The 22,672-nt window shown below is 50.2% G+C and overlaps 1 protein-coding gene across 1 annotated transcript in view; it reads right to left on the bottom strand.

Annotated features, from left to right (window-relative positions):
- Positions 1–899, bottom strand: part of LOC132394761 (paladin-like) — a gene marked incomplete at its 5' end in the record, with an annotated part of 332,204 nt that extends 331,305 nt beyond the window's left edge. Inside the window, one exon of the mRNA XM_059971170.1 lies at positions 792–899. Coding sequence (XP_059827153.1) covers positions 792–899 — 108 coding nt within the window. The remainder of the gene's footprint in view (positions 1–791) is intronic.
- Between the last annotated feature and the right edge of the window lie 21,773 nt (positions 900–22,672).

Here is a 22,672-nt window from a genome sequence, read left to right on the forward strand (position 1 = left end):
CTATACTTTGGAGAAGCTTGCAATGCAGGTAAATGCCTGCACCTGTCTTTTGTTAAACCATTCCCATTCTCATTACTTTCTAACCAAACTACCCTCCACTTTGATTCAACAATCCACCTGCATACCAGGGGCAATTTATAATGTCCAATTAACTTATCGACCCCCATGCCTTCAGAATGAGAAAGGAAAATAGAGCTGTACCAGGGAGAGTATACCAACTCCACACAATCAATACTCAATGTAAGGAGTGAAGCCAGATCGCGATGCTCTAATGTAGCAGTTCTGCTGGCTGCACCATAGTACCTCCTGCTAGCTTTCTGTGCCTCTCATTTGATATGGGGACAAGGCAAGGACTGGGTATTGATAGTGAATGATCAGCCATGATCTCAGAATGGCGGTGCAGACTCGAGGGGCCGAATGGTCTACTTCTGCACCTATTGTCTATTGTCTATTGTCTATTTGGGTGATTTTTGTCTTAGCCTGGATAAAAATAGTGGCTAAGACGTATGCAAACGCTGTCAAAAATTAGGATACAAGTTTCTTGATAGGCACAGACACACCCAGAAATGGCACCACATTGTTCCCAGCTGCACCACACAAAATAAGTTTCTCTAGGATTGTCATTAGTTGTTTTTACATCTACTACATGGAATTTCAGGGACCATCTTGATCATCAGATCAATAAATTACGGGTTGGACTAATGGTGGTTTCCTAAATGCACTTTTTAGATGATAAACATTTAGTACCTAAACCTCATGTTCAAACAAGCTTAAGAAAGGAAATGAGTTACCTGTACAAGGTAATGTTCAGGTAGACTGTCATTCATGCTGCCAGTGACATAGTGGGCCTTATGAAAGTTATCATGAACTTGAAATTCTTCCTTCAGATTAGTCCTTAGGATCAAACAGAAAATATTGTTGAGAGGATTAAATGGCACATATTATGCTTAGCAAGAAAAAAAATGCTATAGCAGGTCAGTGATTGATAAGAAGCAGTCACTCACCTCTACCAGATACTAAGGCCTCTCAGAGCTACAGTCATGGTTTACTTTCTCCTGCATTCCAAATAGTGCTAAAGGCTTTGGCTTTGTGCATAAAAGTTAAAGAGCAAGTTGGATGACAAAAAAATGTACAGTGCATAGACTGTTACCTATTGATCACAATTCCAAACAAACTCATCTCCAGCTTCCAGACCTCAGACTCAGCAACTAATCTAGAACTGGTTCCTCGACTTCCTGACAAACAGACCATTATCAGTTAGGATCAGCAACAACATCTCGCTAGATTCTGCTCTCACCTGATTTAAAAGTGTGCTGATGACACCACTGTAGGGGGCCAGAAATCAGACAGCTTTCAGGAGGGAGGCAGCCAAGTGGCACAGCATCAAGACTAAAAGCTTTTTCTCAATGTCAGCAAAACAGAAGAGCTCATTATTGACTTCAGGAAGTCAGGTGAAGTATACTCTTTCGTGTGCATCACTGATGCTGAGGTTGAGATTGTTGATGCTTCATATTACCATAGAACACTACAGCACAGAAAACAGGCCATTTGGCCCCTCTAGTCTGTGCCGAAACTTTATTCTGTTAGTCCATGACCTGCACCCAGCCCATAACCCTCCAGACCTCTCCCATCCATGAATTGATCCAATTTATTCTTAAAACCTAAGAGAAAGCCTGCATTTACCATGTCAAATGGCAGCTCATTCCACACTCCCACCACTGAGTGAAGAAGTTCCCCCAACGTTCCCCCTAAACCTTTCCCCTTTCACCCTAAAGCTATGACCTCTCATATTTACCTCTCCTAATCTAAGTGGTAAGAGCCTACTCACATTTACTCTGTCCATATCCCTCATAATTTTGTAAACCTCTATCAAATCCCCCCTCATTCTTCTACGCTCCAAGGAATAAAGTCCTAACCTGTTCAATCTTTCCCTGTAACTCAACTCCTGAAGACCTGGCAACATCCTAGTAAATCTTCCCTGCACTCTTTCAATCTTACTGACATCCTTCCTATGGTTTGGTGACCAGAACTGCTCACAATACTCCAAATTTGGCCTCACTAATGTTTTATACAACTTCAACATAACAACCCAACTCCTATACTCAATACTTTGATTTATGAATGCCAGGATGCCAAAAGCCTTCTTTACAACCCTGTCTACCTGTGATGCAACTTTCAAGGAATTACGTATCTGAACTCCCAGATCCGTTTGTTCCTCCACACTCCTCAGTGCCCCATCTTTTACTGTGTATGTCCTACCTTAATTTATCCTTCCAAAATGCAACACCTCACATTTGTCTGCATTAAATTCCACCTGCCATTTTCTGGCCTATTTTTCCAGTTGGTCCCGATCCCTCTGCAAGCTTTGAAAGCATTCCTCGCTGACCACAATGCCTCTAGTCTTAGAGTCATCAGCGAAAGCCTCACCAGTAGTTTGTCCTGGGTTCAGCGATGTAGATGCTGTAGCCCGGAGAGCACACCAGTACCTCAACTTCTTCCGAAGTCTAGGGCAGCTCAATGTCTACATTAACCCTTACCAATTTTTATTGCTATACCACTGAAAGCATCTTATCCCAAAGCATCACAGCGTGGCACGGTAACTGCTCAGCCCATACCCACAGTAAATCTCAGGGAAAAGTTGCAAATGCAGTCCAGTCTCACACAAAAAACACAATCACAGGCTCCACTCCATTAACTGTCTACCCTTCCTCTTGCCTACCCCACTCTCCCCACTTTTTTGAGGTTGTCGTTCTCCCCCCTCCCAACCCCTTACATCAGGCAGAACGTACAGTACCACCAAACTCAAGGACAATTGCTATCCCACTAAAAAGACTCTTGAATGGCCCTCTTGCATAAAGAACTCCTGATGTCTCAATGTACCCTGTCACGGATCTTGCATCTTGTTCAACAAACTCTGTTCCACTTTCTCTGTGACTGTAGTTCTGCAGTGTTACTGGTTATCCTTTTGTACTGCTTGGATGTATTCTGCAATCATTTCTCTGACTGGCTGGCAAACAGAGTTTATCTCAGCACATGCAACAATAATAAATTAATTATTTATTAACAAACCAATTACAGTGACAAAGTGGTAACAATCTTATCTCTAAATTCATTCAAGATGGGTTCAAGTTGTACTTGGGCAGAAAATGGTCTGAATCTCAAAGAGGTGTGAACTGATACTGAACTTGCTTTGTGGATCCAGAACTGGCTTGCCCACAGAAGGCAAAGAGTGGCTGCAGACGGGTCACATTCTGCATGGAGGCCAGTAACCAGTGGTGTGTCTCAGGGATTTGTTCTGGGCCCCTTTTCTTCGTGATTTTTATAACTGACCTGGCTGAGGAAGTGGAAGTTTGCTGATGACACAAAGGTTGGGGGTGTTGTGGATCGTGTGGAGGGCTGTCAGAGGTTACAGCGGGACATTGATAGGATGCAAAACTGGGCTGAGAAGTGGCAGATGGATTTCAACCCAGATAAGTGTGAGGTGGTTCATTTTGGTAGGTCAAATATGATGGCAGAATATATTATTAATGGTAAGACTTGTGGCAGTGTGGAGGATCAGAGGGATTTTGGGGTCCAAGTCCATAGGTGACTCAAAACTGATGTGCAGGTTGACTCTGTGGTTAAGAAGGCATATGATGCATTGGCCTTCTTCAACCATGGGATTGGGTTCAAGAGCCGAGAGGTAATGTTACAGCTATATAGGACCCTGGTCAGACCCCACTAGGAGTACTGTGCTCAGTTCTGGTCACCTCACTACAGTAAGGTGTGGCGACCCACTTTCTGCACAGGCGAACCTGCTCACGAATAGCCCACTCGCGGGGAGAGATTTTGGTAATGCACCTCTGATGTCATTTCCGCCCGGAGAGGGTGGGCAATAGGGATTAAACGCCAGCGCCACGAAGTTTGAATAAACTAGTCTTGGAACGACTTACCAACTGCGTGTTGTTATTTCTAGCTCTGTACGTAGTACATCGCTACTTTGGTGACCTCAATGGTCCAAACGGGATTTGGACCAAAGATGACCGACTCTTCATCTGTTCACACAGTTTCGCTGAAACTGCCGACTTTCTGAAAGCTGCGACCACATGTGTGGTTTAGCCAAGCAGAAGCCCAGTTCCAGATTTGGCAGATCTCTTCTGATTCCACGTGTTACTATTACGTGGTGAGCTCCCTTGACCAGGAGACAGCCCCCAGGTTGCGGATTTCATACAGTCGCCCCCGGAAGAAGGCAAATATGAAGCATTCAAAGCGCTGCTCATTGGGACCTTTGGCCTCTCATGGCGTGAGTGAGGTGCCCGCTTGCTGCACCTGGACGGTTTGGGAGACAGACTGCCATCAGCATTGATGAACGAGATGCTGTCCCTGGCTGACAGACACAAACCCTGCCTCATGTTCGAGCAAGCGTTCCTGGAGCAACTGCCCGAGGACATACATTTGCTGCTGGTCGACGCAGATTTCAGTGACCCCAGGAAGGTGGCAGCCCGGGCAGACATGCTGTGGAAAGCCAAGAGGGAGAGCGTGGCATCTGTCGGTCAGATTACCAGGCCACGTGCCCATCAGCGGACAAGACCAGGCCCGACAGGGGGCGCACACAACACAGAGGCAGGAGTGAGGAGGCCAGTGAACAGTGGTGCTTCTATCACCAGCGGGGGGGGGGGCACAGAAGCCCGCCGTTGTCACCTACCCTGCAAGGGCCAGGGCCGGGGCCAAGGCCAGCTGCCACTAATGGCCATGGCAGCTGGCCACCAGGACAGCCTCTTGTACGTCTGGGACAAACAGTTGGGATGCCGCTTCTTGGTCGACACCAGAGTGGAAATCAGCATCTTACCCCCGACGGGACCCAACCTGAGGGCCGCAAACGGCAGCACGATACGGACCTACGGCACCCACACAGTGCAGCTGCAGTTCGGCACCAGCCGGTTCATGTGGGACTTCACACTGGCCGCGGTGGCCCAACCACTCCTGGGGGCGGACTTCTTGCGAGCTCACAGCCTGCTGGTCGACTTGCAAGGGAAAAGACTGGTACATGCCGAGACTTTCCAGATGTTCTCCCTGGGTGAAGCCAAGTTGCCTGCCCCACACCTGGACTCCATCACGCTGTCGGACAACGAATTCACCAGAATCCTGGCAGACTTTCCAATGATTCTGGCACCACAGTTCACAGCACCCATGCCCAGACACGGAGTACAGCACCACATCCCAACCCAGGGACCACTCCTCCACGCCCGCGCACAAAGGCTCCCCCTGAAAAAGCTCTGCCTGGCAAAGGAGGAGTTCAAGAGGATGGAGGAATTGGAGAACGTACAGAGGTCCAACAGCCCATGGGCCTTCCCGCTGCACATGGTGTCCAAAGCAGCCGGGGGCTGGAGACCATGTGGCGACTACCGCAGACCAAACAAGGCTACAACTCCAGACTGCTATCCCGTGCCACACATACAGGACTTTGCAGCAAACCTGCATGGGGCCGCGAATTTTCTAAGGTAGACCTCGTCCAGGGATACCATCAAATCCCAGTGCACCCTGAAGACATCCACAAAACATCACTCATCACCCCGTTCGGCCTGTTCGAGTTCCTCCGAATGCCATTTGGCCTGAAGAATGCCACACAGACATTCTAGCGGCTAATGGATGCGGTGGGCCGTGACCTGAACTTTGTGTTCATCTACTTGGACAACATCCTCATAGCCAGCAGTAGTCATCAGGAGCATCTGTCCCACCTCCGCCAGCTCTACTCCTGCCGGAGTGATTTCAGCCTCACAATCAACCCGGCCAAATGCCAGTTTGGTCTCGATACCATCAACTTCCTGGGCCACAGGATTACCAAAGACGGGGCAACACCTCTGCCCGCCAAGGTAGATGCGATCCGCCACTTTGCCCGGCCCAACACAGTCAAAGGCCTGCAGGAGTTCGTTGGTACGGTGAACTTCTACCACCATTTCCGCCCCTCAGTAGCCCGTATCATGCGTCCTTTGTACACCCTGTTGTCGGGTAAAGGCAAGGACATTACTTGGGATGATGAGGCTGCGGCCACTTTAGTTATAGCCAAGGAAGCCTTGGCAGATGCCACGATGCTGGTGCACCCCAGAATGGACATTCCGACCGCACTCACAGTGGACGCATCCGACACAGCAGTCGGCGGGGTGCTGGAGCAACTCATCGAGGGGCGCTGGCAACCCTTGGTGCTCTTCTGCAAGCACCTACGACCACCCGAACTCAAGTACAGTGCTTTCGACCGGGAGCTGTTGGCACTGCATCTGGCATTCCGGCATTTCAGGTACTTCTTAGAAGGCAGGCCGTTCACCGCGTTCACGGACCACAAACAGTTGACCTTCACGTTCACGAAGGTGTCTGATCCCTGGTCTGCTCACCAGCAGCAACATCTGTCCTACATCTCTGAGTACACGACGGACATCCAGCATGTCTCGGGAAAGGGCAACGTCGTGGCGGACGCACTCTCCAGACCAGCTATCCAGGCCCTGTCCCTGGGGGTCGACTATGCAGCAATGGCGGAGACGCAGCAGGCAGACGACGAAATGCCCAGCTACAGGAACGGAGTCTCGGGTTTGCAGCTGCAGGATTTTCTCGTAGGCCCAGGTGATAGGACCCTCCTGTGCAACGTGGCTACTGGCCAACCTCGCTCCATCGTCCCAACAGCTTGGTGGCGGCAGGTTTTCGACTGCATACAAGGTTTGGTGCACCTATCTATCAGGACAACCATCCAGCTGGTCTCCAGCAAGTTCGCGTGGCACGGACTTCGCAAACAGGTCAGCTGATGGGCCAGAATGTGCACACAGTGCCAAATAGCCAAGGTGCAGCGACACACTAAAGCCCCGCCACAGCAGTTCGAACCCACCCACCAGAGATTTGACCACATTCATGTGGATATCCTGGGCCCCCTACCAGTGTTCCGAGGAGCGCGGTACCTCCTAACTATGGTAGACCGGTTCACGAGGTGGCCAGAGGCAGTCCCGCTCACCGACACTTCTGCCGATTCCTGCGCCCGAGTGCTGATTGCAACCTGGGTAGCACGCTTCAGGGTACCAGCCCACATTACCTCCGACAGAGGTGCCCAGTTCACCTCCAGCCTGTGTTCGGCTGTGGCCAGCTTGTTGGGAACGCAGCTACACCACACAACTGCCTAACACCCATAGTCGAACGGGCTAGTGGAATGCTTCCACCGTCACTTGAAGTCGGCTCTCATGGCCCGCCTGAGAGGACCTAACTGGGTGGACGAGCTTCCCTGGGTCCTGCTTGGACTTCGCACAGCGCCCAAAGAGGATCTGCACGCCTTGTTGGCCGAGTTAATGTGCGGCGCACCCCTGGTTGTCCCAGGAGGGTTCATACCAGCCCCAAGGGGGCAAGAGGAAGAACACGCAGCAGTGGTGGCCAGACTACGCGAAAGGCTTGGCAACCTGGCCCCCGTACCGACTTCACAGCATGGACGGACCCATGTACCCAATGACCTGCAGAACTGTAAGTTTGTGTTTGTACGAAGGGGCGCACATCGGGCACCGCTGCAGCGGACATACGAGGGGCTGTTCAAGGTGATCAACAGCAACGGGTCCATGTACGTTCTGGACATTGGGGGGAAAGAGGAGGTTTTCACAGCGGACTGACTCAAACCAGCCCATGTGGACGGCACAGCCAGACGAAGTTCAGACACCGCGGCGCAGAGGCAGACAGAGACTGATCCAGACAGTGGACATTGGGGGGGTGTATCGCCGGTTCTGGTGGGGGGGGGGAGGGTTATGTGGCGACCCACTTTCTGCACAGGTGAACTGGCTCACAAATAGCCAGCGTGTGGGGGTAGACTTTGATAATGCACCTCTGACGTCATTTCCGCCCGGAGAGGGTGGGCGCTAGGGATTAAATCCCAGCACCGCAAAGTTTGAATAAACTAGTCTCGAGACGACTTACCGACTGTGTGTCATCTCTAGCTCTGTATGTAGTACATCGCTACAAAAATATAGAAACTATAGAAAGGGTGCAGAAGAGATTTACAAGGATGTTGCCTGGATTGGAGAGCAAGTCTTATGAGAATAAGTTGAGTGAATGCAGCCTTTCCTCCTTGGAGCAGCAGAGGATGAGAGGTGATCTGATAGAGGTCTATAAGATGATGAGAGGCATTGATCATGTGGATAGTCAGAGACTTTTTCCCAGGGCTGAAAAGGCTAACGCAAGAGGACACAGTTTTAAGGTGCTTGGAAGTAGGTACAGAGGAGATGTCAGGGGTAAGTTTTTTATGCAGAGAGTGGTGAGTGTGTAGAATGGCCTGCTGGCGACAGTGGTGGAGGTCAATACAATAGGGTCGTTTAAGAGACTCCTGGGTAGGCACATGGAGCTTAGAAAAATAGAGAGCTATGGGAACCTTAGGTAATTTCTAAAGTATGTACATGTTCAGTACAGCATTGTGGGCTGAAGGGCCTGTATTGTGCTGTAGGTTTTCCATGTTTCTATGACCAGCATCCTGCCTCCTCTCAGAGTGGATATTAAAGCTAATGCACACTCATGTCCATGAAACTCTCAAAATAAGACCATAAAACAAAGGAGCAGAATTGGGATATTCAGCTCATTGACGTTGTTCCACTATTTCATCATGGCTAATTTATTATCCTTCTCAACCCCATTCTCCTGCCTTCTCCCGTAAGCTTTGATGCCCTGACTAATCAGGAAACTCTCAATCTCCACTTCAAATATACTCCACACTTGGCCTCCACAACTGCCTGTGGCAATGAATTCCACGGATTCACCACCCTCTGGCTAAAGAAATTCCTCCTCACCTCTGTGGTAAATGGAACGTTAGCATTCCGTTCAAGAGGACTAGAATATCAATGTAAGGATGGCGGCCCGCACACGGGGCTCAAACCGCCATCGGGAACTGCAGGCAGACACGTGGCCTGCTTGGGGCAGACCTTCTGGTGACGCTGGCCGCAGGGGCCCATGGGAGGGGGTATTTAAGCGCGTGAGTTTGAGTTAGTAAAGCCATTCTGAATTCAGCTCTCTCTGCCTCCGTGTGTTCCTTTCGTAGCATTTTGCGTGCCACTACATTGGTGACCCAGACGTTCCAGACGGCATCTGCAACCAGCGACTCAGCGACCAGCCATGAGTTCGAGCAACTCGCACAGGGCAGTCTCTCTGAAGCTTCTGATTTTCTCGGCCACTCAGCCCACATTTGGTTCGAGCAGGCTGAGGCCCAGATCAATATCAGAGACATTACAGCCGACGCTACGTGGTATTACTTCGTGGTCAGCACGCTCGACCAGGAGACAGCAGACCAGATCATCGACTTCCTATGCCAGCCTCCAACAGAGGACAGGTACACTAAGCTTAATGCACTCCTGACCATACCTTCGGACTCTCCTGCCGCGAACGGGCCGTGCGGCTCCTCCACATGGACACCATCCGAGCTCATGAACGATATGCTGGTGCTCATGGACGGCATATGCCCTTTATTTAAACAGTTGTTCCTCGAGCAAATGCCAGAGGACATTCGCCTCCTCCTCATGAGTGAGGATTTCAGTGACCCACGCTGGGTCACAGCTAAAGCAGATGTCCTTTGGCAGAGCAAGCAACGTGGAGCTACCTCCATTGGCCTAGCCATGATCGCTCACCCCAAAGCCCAGGCCCCGCAATCGAAGCCGTCGAGACCCATGGGGTAAAGACGAAAGTTCGGAACAATGGTGTTTCTATCACCAAAGATGGGGCTCAGGCGCACGCCACTACTGTCCACCATGTGCTTTTCCGGGAAACGCCGGGGCCAGCCATCGCTAATGGCTATGACGGCTGGCCACCGAGACAGCCTCCTGTACCTCTGGGACCGGCACTCCAGCCGGCGCTTCCTGGTAGACACTGGGGCTGAAGTCAACGTACTTCCCCCCCCCCCCCGAACATGGACACTTGTAACGCTGTCCCAGGCCCCGAACTCACTGCTGCAAATGGTACCAGTATTCGGACGTACGGCCTGTGAACTATCTCACTGCATTTCGGGTCCAGCTGTTTCACTTGGACTTTGACGTTGGCAGCAGTGTCACAGCCACTACTAGGGGCAGACTTCTTAGGAGCTAACTGCCTCCTGGTCGACTTGAAAGGCCAGCGTTTGGTCCAAGCCGAGACGTTCCAGACTTTCCAGCTCGGAGAAGCCAAGCTACCGGCCCTCCACCTGGATTCCGTGACCCTCTCGGGTAATGAATTCACCAGGGTTTTGGCGGAATTCCCCTCCATAGTCAACCGACATGGCAGAGTCCCCTACCGGACAAGGTCCAGGCCATCCGCCAGTTCCCTAAGTCCAGCACGGTCAAGGGCCTGCAGGAGTTCGTAGGGATGGTCAACATTTATGATCGGTTCATACCAGCGGCGGCCCGCATCATGAGACCCTTGTTCAGCCTGATGGCTGGCAAGGGCAAAGTAGTGGCATGGGACGCGGAGTCCACGGAGGCATTTCAGCAGGCCAAGGAGGCGCTGGCGAAGGCGGCCCTCCTGGTGCACCCAAGAGTCGATGTACCCACGGCACTCACAGTCAACGTTTCCGACACGGCAGTCGGTGGAATCCTGGAGCAGCTCGTCGAGGACCAGTGGCGACCACTCGCTTTCTTCAGCCGGCACCTACGGCCACCAGAGGTGAAGTACAGCGCCTTCGACAGAGAGTTGCTAGCGCTCTACCTGGCTGTCCGGCATTTTCGGTACTTCCTCGAGGGAAGGGATTTCACCGTGTATACGGACCACAAGCCCCTCACCTTCACACTGGCCAAGGTATCGGACCCATGGTCAGCTCGGCAGCAGAGGCACCTGTCCTTTATTTCAGAATTCACCACAGACGTCCGCCACATTGCAGGGAAGAACAACGTCATTGCTGACACACTGTCTCGCCCCTGCCTCTACTCAGTAGGCATATCATCCTCAGGAATAGACTACGCAGCACTGGCGGAAGCACAACGGTCGGACCCCAAGATTCTGGCTTACCGCACCACTGTTTTGGGGCTCCAGTTGGAGGACGTCTCCATCAGCCCGGCAGCGGATCGACTCCTGTGTGACGTGTCTACCGGCAAACCCCGACCCGTGGTACCAGCGGCATGGAGGCACCGGGTGTTCGACACCCTGCACGACCTGGCCCACCCGTCCATCCAGGCGTCCATCAAGCTGGTAGCGGACAGATTCATCTGGCACGGTTTACGCAAACAGATCGGACACTGGGCCAGGACCTGCGTACACTGCCAGACCGCCAAAGTCCAGCAACAAGTGAATGCTCCCCCTCCAGTAGTTCCAGCCGATGCAAAGGAAATTCCAACACATCCATGTGGACATCGTCGGCCCCCTGCCAGTCTCCCGGGGCACCAGGTATATCTTTACCATGGTAGACAGGTTCACCAGGTGGCCTGAAGCCGTACCACTCACAGACACGTCCACTGAGTCCTGCGTCAGGACGTTCATTGCCAACTGGATCGCCAGGTTCGGCCTCCCAATGGACATCACCCCCGACAGAGGGGCACAGTTCATCTCTGGTTTGTGGACAGCACTGGCGCAGCTCCTGGGCACCCAACTGCATCACACCACAGCGTCCAACGTTTTGGTAGAGCGATTCCACCGGCATCTCTGATGGCACGCCTCAGGGGCCCTAACTGGATAGATGAGCTTCCCTGGGTCCTAATGAGCATCCCCCAAGGAGGACCTGGACATCTCCTCTGTGGAATTGGTCTACGGCGCCCCCCTGATGGTCCTGCGAAAGTTCATACCAGAGGCCCGAGGTTCGGACAAAACTCCAGCAGTGGTGCTAACGAGGCTGCGGGACAAGGTAGGGACCCTGGCACCGGTCCCAACCTCCAGGCATGGTCCCACGCCATCCTTCACCCCTATTGACCTCCGAGACTGTGAGTATGTTTTTATTTGCAGGGGCATGCACAGTGGCCGTACGAGGGACCCTTCAAGGTGATCCGGCACAATGGAACCACGTGTGTCATGGATGTAGGTGGCTGGGAAGAGACTTTTACAGTGGACCGCCTCAAACCGGCGCACTTGGACATTGAACAACCAGTGAGGGTGCCTGCAGCGCCCCGGTGAGGCCGGCCACCCAGGCAAACCACACAGACTGGGGGCTCCACTCCCTCGATGCCCCGATGGACGTTTCTGGGGGGGGGGGGGGTGGCGGTCTGCACACACATGGGGCTCGAGCCACCGTCAGGAGCCGCAGGCAGACATGCAGTCTGCTCGGGGAGGACCTTCCGGGGACAGTATGACATCACGTCGGCCCTGCTGGTCACAGGGGCCCATGGGAGGGGGGATTTAAGCGCGCGAGTTGGAATCAGTAAAGCCTTTCCGAGTTCAGCTCACTCTGCCTCCGTGTTTTCCTTTCGTAGCGTTTTGCGCGCCACTACAAGACTATATATAAAGCACTGGTGAGGCCTTGAGCAAGGCACTTAACCACACATTGCTCTGCGACGACACCGATGCTAAGCTGTATCAGCCCTTGCCCTTCCCTTGGACAACATCAGTGGTGTGGAGAGGGGAGACTGGCAGCTTGGGCAACTGCCGGTCTCCCTTACAACCCCGCCCAGGCCTGCGCCCTGGAAACTTTCCAAGGTGAAAAGCAGAGAATGGTAGAGAGGGAAAGATGTCCTTAGTGGTGGGGTCTTGTTGAAAGGACATCTTTTCCTCTCCAGCCCTCTCTGCTTTTCACAGGGATCATTCCCTCCGCGACTGCCTGGTCCACACGTCCCTCCCCACAGATCTCCCACCTGGTACTTATCCCTGCAAGCCTAAGTGCTACACCTGTCCCTACACCTCATCTCTTACCACCATTCAGGGCCCCAAACAGTCCTTCCTGGTGAGGCAACACTTCACTTGTGAGTCTGTTGGGGTCATCTATTGCATCCAGTGCTCCCGATGCGGCCTCCTCTACATCAGCGAGACCCGACGTAGATTGGGGGACCGCTTTGTCGAGCACCTATGCTCCGTCTGCAACAACAGACAGGATCTCCCGGTTGCCACCTACTTCAACTCTCCTTCCATTCAGATATGTCCACGCATGGCCTCCTTTACTGCCATGATGAGGCCAAACTTCGGTTGGAGGAACAACATCTCATCTACTGTCTGGGTAGTCTCCAGCCCCTTGGTATGGACATCGAATTCTCCAACTTCCGGTAATTCCCTCCCTCTCCCTTCCCCCATCCCACCTTCACTCTGTCTCCTCTTCTAGCTGCCTGTCACCTCTCATGACTCTGCCTTCTACTACTACCCATAGTGCTTTCCCCTTAGATTCCTTCTTCACCATTCCTGCCTATCCCCTCCCTGCTTCCCCTCCCCCACCCCTTGATCTTTCCTCTGATTGGTTTTCCACCCTCTCCCCACCTTCTTTATAGGGTCCCTGCCCCCTCCTTCTTTAGTCTTGACGAAGGGTTTTGACCCGAAACGTTGACTGCTTCTTTCAACAGATGCTGCCCGACCTGCTGAGTTCATCCAGCTTTTTTGTACGTCTTAATTTGACCACAGCATCTGCAGTGTACTTTGTGTTTTGTATGAATTGGTGGAGCAGACTCGATGAGCCAAATGGTCTAAATAAATCTGCTCCTATATCTTATGGGCTTATATTTGTGGGCAAAAGGGAAACCTTATTTGTATGAAGATAATTTAATGAAATGCAGAGATGCACTAAAGCAGAACCGGCAAAATTATCTTTCCCTCACCCCAGACAATTCATGCCTTGCTGAATATTTGCAACATTTTCTAATTTTTTTTTAAATAAATTGAAGTTCCAGGAGATTTGAGGCCACTTTTAAGTAATCATTGTTTTATTATGTCAATGGCTGTATTCATTGTAATCAATAGAGCCCTACATCATTTGTTTCCTCATGTTCCACGATCATCAGCTGTATATTACCGGTAATTGGTATTCCAAGAACCATCAGTGCATTCAATTACATTATGTATATTCCACTGTAATGGCATCAAAGTGACATTTCTGTAGTGCAAAAGTAGCTGTATGCTTGTATGGAATAGTACTTTTCTGATTGTTGTGTTGAGGGGTAAATATCAAGAGTTTGACTGAGCCTTGTTGGCAGAAAATCTCCACTGAGGTGTGAGAGAATAAATTTAGATTTTAACATTTACTTAGAGGTACAAATCTTGTTTAGATGCTGAAAGGGAATGTTCAAATCAATCTGAGTGTCATATTGTCATAGGCATGAAATTGCCATGTGAGATCAGACTCCCAATGGCACGTGCATTCCTCAGAAGGACTACTTCTTTTTCAAAATCACAATTCAAAACATATTTATTCATAAAAGGATATAAATTATACACCCTGTGATTTATCTGCTTACAGGCAACCACAAAGCAAGAAACCCAAATAACACCATTTTTAAAAAAAGCCCAGAAACCACTACACAGAGAAAGAGAGAAAAAAAACACAATCATGCAAACAACAGAAGCAAGCCAACGGCACGCCGAACCAGACTGAGACCCCAGATCCACTCCAGGAGCAGCCTTGGTCGCCAATTCATTGCCCCAGCAGGGCAAAAAAGCACAATAAGCAGATCAGCTCACAGCATTGGCGCAGTGGAGAGAGGAATGAACACTTGCAGGAGGGTAAGCAAAATCAGCCTGACCCTCACCTCCATTCCTGACACTTGGGATTCCGGGATATCTGTGCCGGTGTAGAAACCGTGCAAGAACCAGGTAGTGCCTCGCTCTTGGATCTGGACCCAGGCACAATGATACCATGATCCACCCTGAAACCATTCTCCATCTCACTAAATCAGCTCAGCACGGAGTGACCCAACCTCATCAGGAGGATGAGCATCAACACTCTTCCATTTCGTAAGTAGGAGCCATCTTTCTGACATACACATGGATGTTTTGCATTTCTTCCAGGATTGTGGCCTTGACACTTCCAATTATCCATCCTCCTTTATCCCAGTGTACAGTAGCTTGACATTGGATTTTGGATGGAATACTCCATGTATTGTTAGTAGTTTCCAGGTCTTTATGTCAGTAGCAGGGTGCAAAGTACAGGCAGGGACAGCATACACGGAATGGCACAACCAAGTTGCAGGAATTGTGCGCTGAGTATGGATTGGACATTCCCAAGTCCAAATGGGAAGCACCTGAGAAGGTAGTGGAGAATGACAGAGCTAAGATCCTGTGGGACTTACAAATACAGACTGTTAAGCAGGTACTGGACAACCAACCCGCCATTTGGACAAGGAATAGAAGAAAGCAATAGTAATGCATGTGGCAATCCCAAATGACAATAACATCACAAAAAAAAGAGAAGCAGGGCTAGAAAGAGCAGATGAAAAGGATGTGGATGGTGGTGAGGCAGGTAGCATAGAGGAAGCAGGGAGACTGCAGAAGAAAAACTGATTAGAAGGGGCAAAGAAGTAGCAGATGGAATATAGTGTAGGGAAATGTAGGTCATATACTTTGGTAGAGGAAAGGAATAAAGACAGACTATTTTCTAAATGGGGAGAAAATTCAACAATCAGAAGGGTAAAGGGAAGTAGACGAACAGACACAGGAGCAGAATTAGGCCATTCAGCCCACTGAGTCTGCTCCACCATTCCATCATGGCTGATCACGGTTACCACTGAACCGCATACAAAAGTCCTGGTGTGTGTCGACACTGCTACCTGTTTGTGTGAGGCAAGAGGCAGGGTGCCCAGAGTGCCATTTCCTTCCTTCAGCCTTGCTGGGTTAGTGGTGGCCAAGGGCTGATGGTGCCAGCCGGTCCCGGTGTAGCATGACTGTCTTCCGCTGCTCAGGCAACCATGCCCAATAAACCACATCGGAGATGAGGTTGAGCACCTTCTCCAGCCTTTTCCAGTGGCTTCCCAACTTGGGGGATAGTTCCATCTCCCGGGAGTGGCAATACTGGGGCCCCCACCATGTACTGCTATATTGACACCCTAGACTGGTGACCTGGCCCCTTCTAGGACATGCAAGCATCGCAGCGATGCACGAACAGCTCCACATCCTGCTAATGCTGTTGGGGAGGGTTTAAACTAGATTACATGAGTGTGGGAACTGAAGTGAAGAGGCAGAGGATGGGGAGGTTGGAACAAAAGTAGAGACAGCTTATAGAGAGTTTGTGAGGAAGAATAGGCAGGTGTTAGAGCAAAGATACACTCAGCCTGATGGTTTGAGATGTCTATTTTAATGCAAGGAGAATTATAAACAAGGCGGATGAACTTAGAGCGTGGATCAATACGTGGAACTGTGACATTGTGACCATAACAGGGACTTGGATGACTTGGGAGAGGGAATGGCTGCTGAGTATCCCAGGCTTTAGATGTTTCAAAAAGAACAGAAAGGGAGGCAAAAGAGGTGGGAGCGTGGCATTGCTGATCAGGGATAGTGTCACGGTTACAGAAAAGGAGGAAGTTATGGAGGGATGGTCTACTGAGTCAGTCTGGGTGGAAGTCAGAAACAGGAAAGGGGCAATAACTCAACAGGGTGTTTATATAGACCACCCAATAGTATATTGAGGAGCAGACAGATATGGAGGCAGATTCTGGAACGGTGCAATAATAATAGGGTTGTTGTGATGGGAGATTTTAACTTTCCCACTATTGATTGGCATCTCCTTAGCACAAGGGGTTTAGATGGGGTGGAGTTTGTTAGGTATGTTCACAAAGGTTTCCTGGTGCAATATGTAGATAAGCCAACTAGAGGAGAGGCTATACTTGATCTGGCATTGGGAAATGAATCTGGTCAGGTGTCAGATCTCTTGGTGGGAGAGCATTTTGGAGGTAGTGAACACAACTCTATCTCCTTCACCATAGTGCTGGAGAGGGATAGGAGCAGACAATTTGGGAAAATATTTAATTGGGGTAAAGAGAAATATGATGATATTAGGCAGGAATTTGAGAGCAGATGTTCTCAAGGAAATGCATGGCAGAAATGTGGCAAACATTCAGGGAATATTTGCATAGAGTTCTGCATAGGTACGTTCCATTGAGGTCAGGAAAGGATGGTAGAGTTAAAGAAACATTGCACAAAGATTGAAGAAAAGATAGTTAAGCAGAAAAGAAAAGCTTGGTCAGACCCCACTTGGAGTACTGTGCTCAGTTCTGGTCACCTCATTATAGGAAGGATGTGGAAAACACAGAAAGGGTGCAGAGGAGATTTACGAGGATGTTGCCTGGATTAGAGAGCATACCTTATGAGAATAGGCTGAGTGAACTCGGCCTTTTCTCCTTGGAGCGATGGAGGATGAGAGGTGACCTGATAGAGGTGTGTAAGATGATGAGGGGCATTGATCATGTGGATAGCCAGATGCTTTCCTCCAGGGTTAAAATGGCTAACACAAGGGGGCATAGTTTTAAGGTGCTTGGAAATAGGTACTGAGGGGTTGTTCAAGGATAAGTTTTTCACACAGAGAGTGGTGGGTGAATGGAATGCATTGCCAGCAACATTGGTGGAGGCAGGGCAACAGGGTCTTTTAAGAGGTTGTTTCACAGGTACATGGAGCTTAGAAAAATAGAGGGATATGCGCTCGGGAAATTCTAGACTGTTTATAGAGTAGGTTACATGGTCGACACAACATTGTGGGCCGAAGGGCCTGCAGTGTACTGTAAATTTCTACGATCTATATACCCAGGCCAGTAGAAGCGTTCACACATGCCCAATGTCACCAGCTACAAGAGTTTGTCCCGTCAGACAACTGCCACTGCTGGAACAGCAACCCATCGTGGACCTCCTGCGTTCCCCAATGCGAGTATAGGGCTTTGGTCTCTGGGTCCATGACAGAGATCTCTGCCCACTCCGGCAGTCATCCCACACTCAGCTCTCCCCTCACCGGGCCAACGCGGGATCGCTCACCTGTTCTCTGCACAGCTGCTGGGCCATGGAGGGAAGGTCACCTGCCCTTGGTTCAGCTGTGTGGTGTTGGGCCGCTGCCGGGTGTGCTGCACTGCCCCGGGTGCTGGCTGCCCCCGCTGGGACCGCTTCCTGGAACTGCCCTGCCAGAGAGCCACAGCTTCGGCGCTGAGGTAGAGTGTTGCCCCCGACACATCCACACGGGCCCTCCGGCGGGGCAGCAGGTCCAGGCCAAGGATGCAGGACTCTCGGATGTCAGCGAGCCACATCTCATGCTCCGCTGCGTTTCTCCCCACTGCGATGCGCAGCCTCCTCTTCCCTCACATCACCGCACAGTCACCGGTGACCGTCGCCAGTTGGAAGCCATCGTTGTCCACCCAGGTGGGATGGCTGGTCCCTGTTGGGGGGAGCACCAGGACGAATGGTAGGGATGGTTGACCCCCGAGTCCACCAACACCCAGCATCTGATGCCCTCCACCACGCAGTCCACGTGTAAGCCTCTCTCTTCACACAAACGGCCCACCCGGAGGGGTTCTGCTGGAGGACTCGGGTGGCACTGCCCGCTCGGCGTTTCCCGGTGGCTGTGCCGGGCTGTGGCTTGGTGCCGGTGCAGGGCAGTCCCAGGCCAGATGACCTGCCTCACCGCACCGGTAACATCGTGGCCTGCAGTGGGGTCGGACCTGTCTCACCGGCTCCTCCTCCACCTCGGTGACACAATCCCGGTCACGCTGCACGCGGGGTGACGCTGGAACACCGGTGGCCAAGGTCGCTTCTGTCCTCTCCGCCTCGGCCAGCGATGATGGCCATATCAGGCGAACAAGCTGCCGAAGGCAGTGCCTTTACAGGGCGTGGAGGGCAATCTGTCCCTGGGCTGCGGGAGGGAACTGGGGGTGGCTACGCCGAGCACAGTGCTGGGAATCAGCTGCTAATGCCCCCAGGCTTTCTGCCATACAGCGCTGTCTGCTGCGCAGTTCTTCCCTCATTCACTTATCCAGCGCCCTGCAGTTACACTGCTCTGCCAACATTAGGTAGAGGAGGGCCCGCAGGGCCCTTCTCCCTCCAGGTCCAGGACAAGATGGACTGCCGTCTCGGTGGGGCTCATCCGTTGTGCCATGCGGCAAGTTTGACTTGCGCCGGGTAAGGCTCCAGGCGGCTGGTACCGTTGTATCTGGGGAGCTTCAGAGTAGACTTTGAGGCGCAAATCGTCAAGGCCCTTTGATCTTTATCTTGCTCCAGTGGCATCTGCCATTGCTACGGCGACTTGGGTTCCCTGGTACAGAGGCGACTGATGCGCTCCTGCCTGTCCCCCGGGTTGGGGAGCCTGGGTACGTTTGTTCCGTCAGAGCTCCCAGGGAAGGCTCGGTTAACAGGTTGTCCCTCCAGGTCTCGTCTTCATGAGCCCTGCCCGTGGGTGCAGGGGAGGCAAACTGCTCGGTTTCTCATCTTGTACTTGTCTGCATTATATCTCATCTGACATTTTTCAACCAAGTTTCCCAGCCGGTCAGGATCGTTTTGTAAGCACTGATAGTCTTCTCACTGTGCTCTGCAGCTCCAGCCTTTGTGTCATCCTCAGATCTGCGGATCCAGTTTACCACATTATCATAAGACAAAGGAGCAGAATTAGGCCATTGGGCTTGTCTAAATCATTGATAAAGATGATAAACAAGAACAGACCCAGCACCAATCCCTGTGGCTCATCACTTGTTCCGGACCTCCAGTCACAGAGACCACCATCAGCTCCTCTCTGATTTCTCTGATCCAATTGGCTACTTGGTTTGGCCAGGCAGCTGAACCTACTGGACATCCACCCACGTGGAACTTTTTTTAAAGGCTTTCCTAAAGTCCACATAGACAACATCTACTGCCTTTCCTTTAGCAACCTTCTCGGTAACCTCCCTGAAACATTCTAATAAGATTGCTTAGACAATATCAACCATACACAAATGCCTATTCCTAATCAGGCCCTGTATACCAATTATATATACTGTCCTTTAAAATATCTTGCAATAATTTACTCACGACTGACATCAGGCTCACAATTTCATGGCTTCTGCTTGCTTGTGCTATCAGCAAACCAGCTTCAAGCACTCTCTCAGGCAATGCATTCCTGGTGCTAATTATTGTCTGGGTAAAGAAGGTCCCCTCATATTCTGCAGACTTTGGGATCCAATATTTAATTCAATAATTTCAACTGCCTTGCCTTCTTTATTGGCCAATGCTCACATCAGAAACACATCTATGATATAAATTCTCTGCCTGTTCTGATCAGCATTTTCCAGAGCTTGTTTAGGTTTTGTATGGCCCTTTATTTGTTTTCACTCTACATTGCTCACTGATCTATAAACCACATGGTTTCATCAATAGTTTAAAGCCTGAGCCAATCGATTCTTTCCCTCCCACACCTTCACTGCAACTGAAAACTACCTAGCATGAAGAAATGCCTAGCACAAGAGGCACAGTTTTAAGGTGCTTGGAAGTAGGTACAGAGGAAATGTCAGGGGTAAGTTTTTTATGCAGAGAGTGATGGGTGTATGGAATGGGCTACCGGCGATGGTGGTGGAGGCAGAAACAATAGGGTCTTTGAAGAGAATCCTGGATAGGTACTTGGAGCTTAGAAAAATAGAGGGCTATGAGTAAGCCTAGGTAACTTCTAAGGTAAGGACATGTTCGGCACAGCTTTCTGGGCTGAAGAGCCTGTGTTGTGCTGTAGGTTTTCTATGCTCTATGTTTCTATCTTGTTTTCTCTTTCCCCAACTCTGATAAAGGATTCTTGAACCAAAACATTAATTCTGTTTCTCTTTCATGGACAATTCCTGTCCTGTTGGGTTTTTAAATGGCATTTTTTTTGTTTTAATTTTCATCATTGATGTTTCTTCAAGTGGATCAGAGGTTCCCAACCTGGGGTCCACAGACCCCTTGCCTAGTGGTATTGGTCCATGCCATAAAAATGGTTGGGAAGCCCTGAAATTGATTGAAATGGAACCTGTTCTTCTAACATGAGCTACTGTCTTTTCACAGGTCATACATTTAAATCATCCACCCTCTTCATCCCAGCTGGCCTAGTATAAAGTACAAACAAACCAATTGGAAACAGGTACTAGACAGCAAACCAAGACTGAGCTGACCTTAGAGATTCTTTCACACAGCACTTACATTTTCTCTTTTTAGTTGCGTTGGTTTTATTACAGAGGGTTAACATATGAGAGATGGCTCTGCATTCACTGGAGTTTAGAAGAATGAGAGAGGATCTCATTGAAACCTATCAAATATTGAAAGGTATATACACAATATGCTAAAAGAACTCAGTAGGCCAGGCAGCATCTATGGGAAAGACTAAACAATGGATGTGGGTGAGCATCTGGGGGACAGTGATCACCGCTCCCTGACCTTTAGCATTATCATGGAAAAGGATAGAATCAGAGAGGACAGGAAAATTTTTAATTGGGGAAGGGCAAATTATGAGGCTATAAGGCTAGAACTTGCGGGTGTGAATTCGGATGACGTTTTTGCAGGGAAATGTACTATGGACATGTGGTCAATGTTTCGGGATCTCTTGCAGGATGTTAAGGATAAATTTGTCCCGGTGAGGAGGATAAAGAATGGTAGGGTGAAGGAACCATGGGTGACAACTGAAATGGAAAATCTAGTCAGGTGGAAGAAGGCAGCATACATGAGGTTTAGGAAGCAAGGATCAGATGGGTCTATTGAAGAATATAGAGTAGCAAGAAAGGAGCTTAAGAAAGGGCTGAGAAGAGCAAGAAGGGGGCATGAGAAGGCCTTGGCGAGTAGGGTAAAGGAAAACCCCAAGGCATTCTTCAATTATGTGAAAAACAAAAGGATGACAGGAATGAAGGTAGAACTGATTAGAGATAAAAGTGGACAGATGTACCGGGAGGCTGTGGAAGTGAGCGATGTCCTCAAAGAATACATCTCTTCAGTATTCACCACTGAGAGGAAACAATGATGGTGAGGACAATATGAGTGAGGTTGATGTTCTAGCGCATGTCGATATTAAGGGAGAGGAGGTGTTGGAGTTGTTAAGATACATTAGGACAGATAAGTCCCCAGGGTCTGGCGGAATATTCCCCAGGCTGCTCCACGAGGAAAGGGAATAGATTGCTGAACCTCTGGCTAGGCTCTTTATGTCCTCGTTGTCCATGGGAATGGTAGTGGAGGATTGGAGGGAGGCGAATGTTGTCCCCTTGTTCAAAAAAGGTAGTAGGGATAGTCCAGGTAATTATAGACCAGTGAGCCTTACGTCTGTGGTGGGAAAGCTGTTGGAAAAGATTCTTAGAGATAGGATCTATGGGCATTTAGAGAATCATGGTCTGATCAGGGACAGTCAGCATGGCTTTGTGAAGGGCAGATTGTGCCTAACAAGCCTAATAGAGTTCTTTGAGGAGGTGACCAGGCATATAGATGAGGGTAGTGTAGTGGATGTGATCTACATGGATTTCAGTAAGGCATTTGACAAGGTTCCACATGGTAGGCTTATTCAGAAAGTCAGAAGGCATGGGATCCAGGGAAGTTTGGCCAGGTGGATTCAGAATTGGCTTGCCTGCAGAAGGCAGAGGGTCGTGGCAGAGGGAGTACATTCAGACTAGAGGGTTGTGACTAGTGGTGTCTGTTCTGGGACCTTTACTTCTTGTGATTTTTATTAATGACCTGGATGTGGGGGTAGAAGGGTGGGTTGGCAAGTTTGCAGATGACACAAAGGTTGGTGGTGTTGTAGATAGTGTAGAGGATTATCAAAGATTGCAGAGAGGCATTGATAGGATGCAGAAGTGGGCTGAGAAGTGACAGATGGAGTTCAACCCAGAGAAATGTGAGGTGGTACATTTTGGAAGGACAAACTCCAAGGCAG

The sequence above is a fragment of the Hypanus sabinus genome, chromosome 5 (assembly GCF_030144855.1).
Source record: "Hypanus sabinus isolate sHypSab1 chromosome 5, sHypSab1.hap1, whole genome shotgun sequence".
NCBI classification, from domain to species: domain Eukaryota; kingdom Metazoa; phylum Chordata; class Chondrichthyes; order Myliobatiformes; family Dasyatidae; genus Hypanus; species Hypanus sabinus.